This window comes from Topomyia yanbarensis, chromosome 2 (genome assembly GCF_030247195.1).
Source record: "Topomyia yanbarensis strain Yona2022 chromosome 2, ASM3024719v1, whole genome shotgun sequence".
In the NCBI taxonomy this organism is placed as follows: domain Eukaryota; kingdom Metazoa; phylum Arthropoda; class Insecta; order Diptera; family Culicidae; genus Topomyia; species Topomyia yanbarensis.
Window position 1 is genome coordinate 28780872 of NC_080671.1, and position 7087 is coordinate 28787958.

Here is a 7087-nt window from a genome sequence, read left to right on the forward strand (position 1 = left end):
TTTAGATTGAACACCCCATGCTCAATATTCGTCGCCGAGCTCGTTGCAATTTATCATGCAATTGAAATAATTAGAGATTTTGAACCTGATCATTATTATATTTTTTCCGATAGCCTTAGCTCGTTGGAGGCGTTAAAAAAACAAGGTTTTTCGAGGCAGTCTTCCATATTTATTTTAAAAATTAAAGATATGGTAAGCCAGCTAACACGTCAAAACTATAGAATCTCTTTTGTCTGGATTCCTTCACATTGCCGAATTTTAGGTAATGATGAAGCGGATATTCTAGCTAATATTGGGCGTGAGAGTGAGGCAGTATACATATAACAGGAATATTCAACATAGTGAATATTTTTATCTTCCAAAACAATTAGTGTTACGGGACTGGCAAATAAAATGGTCATGCAGCGCTTTGGGCCGATGGTGCTATTCAATAATCCCTAACGTGTCTAGACTGTCGTGGTTTAAAGGCCATGAATTAGATAGATCATTCATCGTCACAGTATCTCGATTGATGGCTAACCATTACGCATTAAATGCGCACCTGTTTCGGATAAATGTTCTTAACACAAATGTATGTCGTTGCAAGAAAGAGTACGAAGATATCGACCATGTGTTATGGGATTGCGATGAAAATAGTCAAAAGCGGGAGGAGTTAATTGGCCGTTTAAACCAAATCAGAAAACCTGCTCATATACCAGTCAGACTTTGAATACATCACCGAAATATACAAATTCCTGAATTGATCTCAAAATTTGATCTCTTTGACAGGCACCGACTGACAACTCAATACACGGCGTATCAAAACTATGTCTACATTGGCCGTAAATGGACGCCCAGCATCACTGAACCTATATATATATATATATATATATATATATATATATATATATATATATATATATATATATATATATATATATATATATATATATATATATATATATATATATATATATATATATATATATATATATATATATATATATATATATATATATATATATATATATATATATATATATATATATATATATATATATATACATAAATTAACAGTGAATTCAAACAAATGTAATGTCAGCTCCGCTATGTTTATTATATTGAGCTTAAAAATAAAATTTTAGAAAAAAATAAAATTAAATTATCTTGAGTAAGAAACTTGATTTGTCTATTTAAGACAAAACAAATGTTGCGACCGAATCGAAGGGTTAAAATCTAGATAAATATCGATCAAAATCTCTATGTCACTGATCCTAGTCCAGTCCAGTACAAAAACGACAGAACACTAAAAATTCAAATCTAAAGGCCTACTGAGGCTGCGGGACCCGAACAAAGGTTCAATTCCATTCCCATGTTCCTGTATCGAAACTTTTACCTGCATAATGGGTGTCATTTCATTTTTTTTGTCCATCAGTTGATGTTAAGACATCTTCATGCCACCAACGAAGATGACGACGACGGCCCTAGTAGCCCGGAAACGAACACTGTCATCGCACATCCGACCGATCGAGAGGCGTCATAAATAAACCAATCGGATTCCTTTTTGAATTTCACCATCCCTCATTCTCGAGAGTGATTGCGTGTGACGGGTAGGTGATCTGAATGGAGCCAACCGGAGAAGCACCCCAACAAATCACGGACATTCCGATTCGATTTGTTTGTTTTTTTTTCGACTATCGGGACCAACTACGGGACCAGAACGTACGGTACGGGAGGGACAAAAGGACATCATTTTCTGATAGCATCGGAACGGGATGAATTGGAACTGATATCAGCTGCGTTTTTTTTTCGATTTCCTTTCTGTTTCCTCCACTCGGAATGAATGATTCCACTTGGCTCCGCAGTGCGAGGGAGGCAATTTTTCATCAATCCGAAAGGTGGCCCGTTTTTTTGGGTTTGTTTTATGCTTTCTTTGAATGGGACTGTCTAATGCCAATCGCTTGTGATTGTGGTGACCCCCGGAGGCGCTGGTGGTCTGCCGGCGCGTGAGTTCATCATCCATCCTTGTTCTGGCTGGTGTCGGATCGGTGTTAGTTTTTTTTTGTTGTTGTCTCGAGTAACGCTTGCACTCTGTCTTCCGAAAGGTGTCGACCCAGAAAGTGAAGAATTTATTGGCCGTATAGAGATAAAGGCTGTGCCGCTAGATAGATTTGTGCTTTCCTAGGGGAGGGATGTCCAGTCATGTAATTACGGAATTTTGAGTTCCCTGCACCGAGAATTCGTGGTCATCCCCATGTGGAGAATCGTTTTCTTTCCGTTTCGGTCCACGTGAGTGGGAATTCTATGGCAAAAGTAGCCCCGACTGTCGGGGCCATAAAAATTTAAAGGCTCCGTAATTGATGGAAGGACTCGTGGGCCACCGCTAGCGGGAAGTGTTTTTTAGATTCTTCTGACCTAAGCAAAGTCCAAAGGGACGTGTGTGTGTCCGCATGTGATAAAGTGCTTGGTCTAACCTTCTTAATGATTCAATTAGACCTACATCGACGTTGTCGGAAAGATCCGTATTCAGCCGGGAACCGATACGGCCTCGTCCAGGCTATTGATTTGTTTTACACCCCGAGGCGCCAATATTATGGTCGTTGAGAACGTCAAACAGGCGGATACCGATAGAGAAAACAATGAGGAAGCGATGAAATATTTTCTTCACTGGGTTGGTAGCGACCGTGGGCCCTCTTCTCGCCATTGATTCCAGCCAGCAGTGGTGCTCTTCCAAGTGCGGTATTTTAATGAGATAATAAAGATTTCAACCTATCACGCAGGGAAGAAAGGAATGCTTATTAGTAGGTACTTAGCGTGTATTACCGTTGGTCGATGTACTTCAGGGGATTAAATTAAGATTTATTGTTGGTGCATATGGCCAGTAATTAAGCAGGATAGGATTTGTACCTCGTTTCAAGAAACACATCTCTAATACTCCACCAGTAAAGTTCAATGCAAATTGCAGGGAGTGTACCGAAAACCAGCTGATGACATCCCACCCAATCGGATAACCAATCTTCATTGGCCATTTGGTGCAACAAAAAAAAAACACTCCAGAAAAGGAGAGGAAATCTGAATCGCTCGCAAAATCTAATTTAATAGCTGAAAGCCGGACTAAACGTGTGGCCGATTTTTTTTGCCCTTCTTTGCTACTGCATTCTAGGGCATATCGTTCAGGTGAGGAGAATTTTTCAGAGCAGAACCAACGTTCTTCGGTCAGTTTGAAACCACTCGAGCCGGATGGGACGGACTCATAGAGAGAAAGAGAGCACGCTCGATGCTGGCCACTGTGCACTTCTGCATATGACGCTTCACTAACTAACTAGCTGGCCAAAAAGGGCTTGACCGGGCTATTATAGACAAAGAGGCTCACATCCTCCGTCGACCGGGTTCCAGGGACTCTACTCAGGTAAAAGAGAAATTCATTCGTTCGTGGTTCGTTTTATGTCGATGACAGGCAGTTAATAATTCCAAATGGTTACGGTTTTGCAGTTTAACCAATGCCAACCGTTGCCGGTTGAAGCGGGTCAGTAGACGAACGGATCCCGATCCCGATACGATGTTAACTTTGACCGAGAAACCCGTTCCGAGGCGGTGGCCGTTTGGTTGACGGTTGCAATAAACGGCAATTTTCCCAGCAAATTGTAATGGTTCAGAACGCATCATTTCCATTTCATTCATTAACGGGTCGAAATTCGCTCGACTCTCGGAAGAAGTGGACGCAGTGAACCGTTAGTTTGAAAGGAGCATTCGTGCTGTCGTCAGTACCTGCAACGCAAATGGTTAAGTGCTTTCTGGTCTGATGCCGGACGAACGGATATCGGTATAAGTACAACGAATTTTCGCACACATAATCAAATATGCTGCCGAAGGTTGCAAGTTATGAAAATGCCATCTTATTCATTATCAGTATTTCGAATACTGTACAGAGAGTTTGTCTCTGTTTGGGATTGGAAATATGAATTGCTCTTCAGGAATCAGCAATGAGAATAAATTGCCTTAAACGGCACGTTTCCCGCTTTATTCGGAGACTTATGTCGTGCCATGTCGCACAGTGCACAGTGGTCCAGAATGCAAATTTAGCAGGAATTTTGAGATTTTTCTAAAACTAAACCACTTAGACTTCATATGTCTTTTGGCAAAATTTTCGTAGTCTGTGAGCCCATTCTTTTTATTAAAACAACATTTACGGTGGCTCTAATTTTACCAAGATCAAACAATTACCTTTTTAATCATGTTAGATAAAGCCATACGACCTTCTGATGCGGTCTGTCGTATAATAAAAATCGTGTTGAAAATTGCCTAAAAGTGGAAAAAGCCACCTAAAGGTAAACCCCGTACGTTAGAAAAACAATCGTATTCCACGAATGACACAATGCTATACATGTGTGTATGTGTGTTGATTGAGCGGATGTTGAGTGATTGCGTTTGCGTTTCGAGGTAAGTATGATAAGTGTGGTAATGGTATAATAGAGTGTGTTATCGAATTAAATTTTATTATAAACGGTAAGTATTTTGTGCAGGTAAGTATCCCTTTTTTCAGGTTGCTTAGATAGAATCGCCAACATGCCGGCCCCCGTTGAAACTGTCCGTTTCAACTGCCAACTGAGAATTTTCTCCGTCGATGGAAAGCACTGCAATTTCGGTGACTGCCCGTTTGTACGTTCCTGCAGCCGTTTTTACGACCACCACGCGAACATGACCGTCTGGCCCAACGATCGTTTCGGTGATACGACCTAAAGGCCACTCTGTAGGGATGGGGTGTTGTCCTGCTTCATCAGTACCAATTGACCCACCTCCACGTCTGCAGTTTCTTTCTTCCATTTTGAACGTTGCTGCAACTGGCTCAAGTAGTCCCTGGACCACCGTCGCCACAGATCCTGCGCGGATCGTTTCATATCCTGCAAACGTGACAGGCGTTTGGTGTCCAAGTCGCAGAGGTCTGGCTCTTGAATGGAAAAGAGTGGTTCTCCGATTAGGAAATGACCTGGGGTCAGAGCGGATGTGTCGTCTGGGGAGTCGGACAGTGGAGCTAAGGGACGGGAGTTGAGAACGGATTCGATTTGGGCTACGACGGTTAGCAGTTGGTCCATGTCGAACGCCTTGCAGCCCATGATGCGGCGAAAGTGGTACTTGAAGGACTTGATACCAGCCTCCCATAGCCCACCGAAGTGGGGCGACCGAGCTGGTATGAAGCGAAACGTGATTCCGCTAGTTGTGCAATATTCGTCCCATTGCTTGCTCCGAAACTGTTCGCGAAAGGCTTGACGCGCAGCCTTCAACTCGCGATCTGCCCCGACGAAAGCAGTCGCATTGTCGCAGTGTAATTCGAACATTTGGCCTGGGCGTGCCACGAAGCGTTACACGGCGTTAATACACGCGACCGACGTTAGGTCTGCGACGACCTCGAGATGTACGGCCTTCACCACTAGACACACGAAAAGCGCGACGTATATCTTCACCGATGCTCCCCTTCCAACCAACGGACGAACGAGAAACGGCCCACAGTAATCCATCCCAGAGTATGCGAATGCTCGAGCAGGTGTAACACGTACTGATGGAAGTGGTGCCATTTGCTGGTTGCTACATCGAGGATTGCACCGGTAACAAGTGATACAATTACGTACCACCCTGCGAGCGAGATGACGACCCCGGAGCGGCCAGAACCGTTGGCGAATAGTAGCGAGTAGCAGCGTAGGACCAGCATGCAGTGTCTGAACGTGGAGTGATCGAGCAATCAACCAGGTCAGCTTGTGGTCCGCTGGGAGTATCATCGGAAAACGAGTGTCGAAGGGTGCGGTTTTGTATCTCAATCGACCGTCCAATCTAAGCAAAACGAAATCATCCATCAAACAGTTCAAGTTCCTAAGGAGTGATTTCGAGCCAAGTTCCTTCGAGTTCACTACACATCGTTGGTTGTTTTGATACAATCGCACTTCAGCTGGGAATGCGGTAGCCTGTGCTAGGCGAACGAGTATCTTCAGAGCGAACTGGCAGTTGCTAGAAACCAAAGATCCAGTAATCCTCTCACTGATCGGTAATTTGCAGTTGTTGTAGAAACGGTAACAGTAGGCTACTGTCCGAATCAACTTGGCGAGATCCGAAAATCTGTCGCAGAATGTTGAATCAGCATGGCTGACATGAAGAGAGACGACGGTTCGAGATTCTTCTTGGATAACGTGGCAGCGAAACCACGCACTGTGGCCATTGCTCAACGGGAGTCGTGACGAAACTCGGCCCATGCCACCACAATTTGTCGTCTAGCAGATCACTTGGAAGTGAGCCCCGAGAAATCCTATCTGCAGGGTTCATTTCGGTTGGAACGTGTCTCCACTGTGATCCTTTAGTCAACCGTTGAACTTCCGCCGCTCGATTTGAGACGAAGACTTTCCACGAACTAGATTGAGACTTGATCCAGTGAAGCACTATCGTTGAATCTGTCCAGAATGTAACTGGACCCTTGAGTTCGGTCATCCTTTGTAGGTTGTCCATCAACTGGCTTCCCAAGAGCGCGGCGCTGAGCTCCAATCTTGGAATCGTCTGGCCTCGCAATGGAGCGACACGAGATTTTGATGTGGACAGTCGGGAGTGGAGCATACCGGTATCACCTGGTGAGATTACGTAGACACAACATCCATAGCCTCGTTTAGATGCGTCACAAAAACAGTGCAGAGAGTATTGACGACTGGCATTGACAAGCAGTCTTCGAGGGATTTCTACAGATGATGAATATTCGTGCGATATTTCTTCCACCACAAACTTCGCTCCTCCGACAATTCATTATCCCACGGCAAGTTCTCCACCCATAGTTGTTGCACGAACATTTTAGCGTTCATTACCACCGGGCCAAGTAGATCAAGTGGATCGAATAAACGAGCCATTTCCGATACGACGATTCGTTTTGAGACGACTCCCAGTTCTTATAATGTGGGAATTTTTAATTTAAAAGTATCCGGCTGGGGAAACCATAACAGTCCAAGTATCTTTACAGCGGACGACCGATCGATTTCCAATTCTGGGGAAGAGTCCCACAACTCGGGAGGAACGTCTACGAAAATAGAAGGATCGTTGGGAGCCCACTTCCTGAGTACGAAACCAACGGTTTGCA

At 44.0% G+C, this 7087-nt stretch overlaps 1 protein-coding gene across 1 annotated transcript; it reads right to left on the reverse strand.

The window, feature by feature from the left end:
• Positions 1-4527: 4527 nt before the first annotated feature.
• On the reverse strand, positions 4528-6860 carry LOC131679376 (uncharacterized). Its single transcript, XM_058960088.1, has 6 exons — positions 6740-6860; positions 6179-6587; positions 5607-6087; positions 5397-5562; positions 4776-5320; positions 4528-4725 (listed from the first exon to the last, which is right to left on the reverse strand). The coding sequence occupies exons 1-6, from the start codon at positions 6858-6860 to the stop codon at positions 4528-4530; spliced, it is 1920 nt and encodes a 639-aa protein (XP_058816071.1).
• Between the last annotated feature and the right edge of the window lie 227 nt (positions 6861-7087).

Excerpts from the sequence above, each read along its gene's own strand:
- LOC131679376 (XM_058960088.1), bottom strand. The coding sequence starts at position 6,860 with ATGGCTCGTTTATTCGATCCACTTGATCTACTTGGCCCGGTGGTAATG. Across the intron at positions 6,088-6,178 it reads CCCGTTGAGCAATGGCCACA|ATTTTCGGATCTCGCCAAGT; the intron begins GTGCGTGGTTTC and ends ATTCTGCGACAG. Across the intron at positions 4,726-4,775 it reads AAGAAACTGCAGACGTGGAG|TGGCCTTTAGGTCGTATCAC; the intron begins GTGGGTCAATTG and ends ATCCCTACAGAG.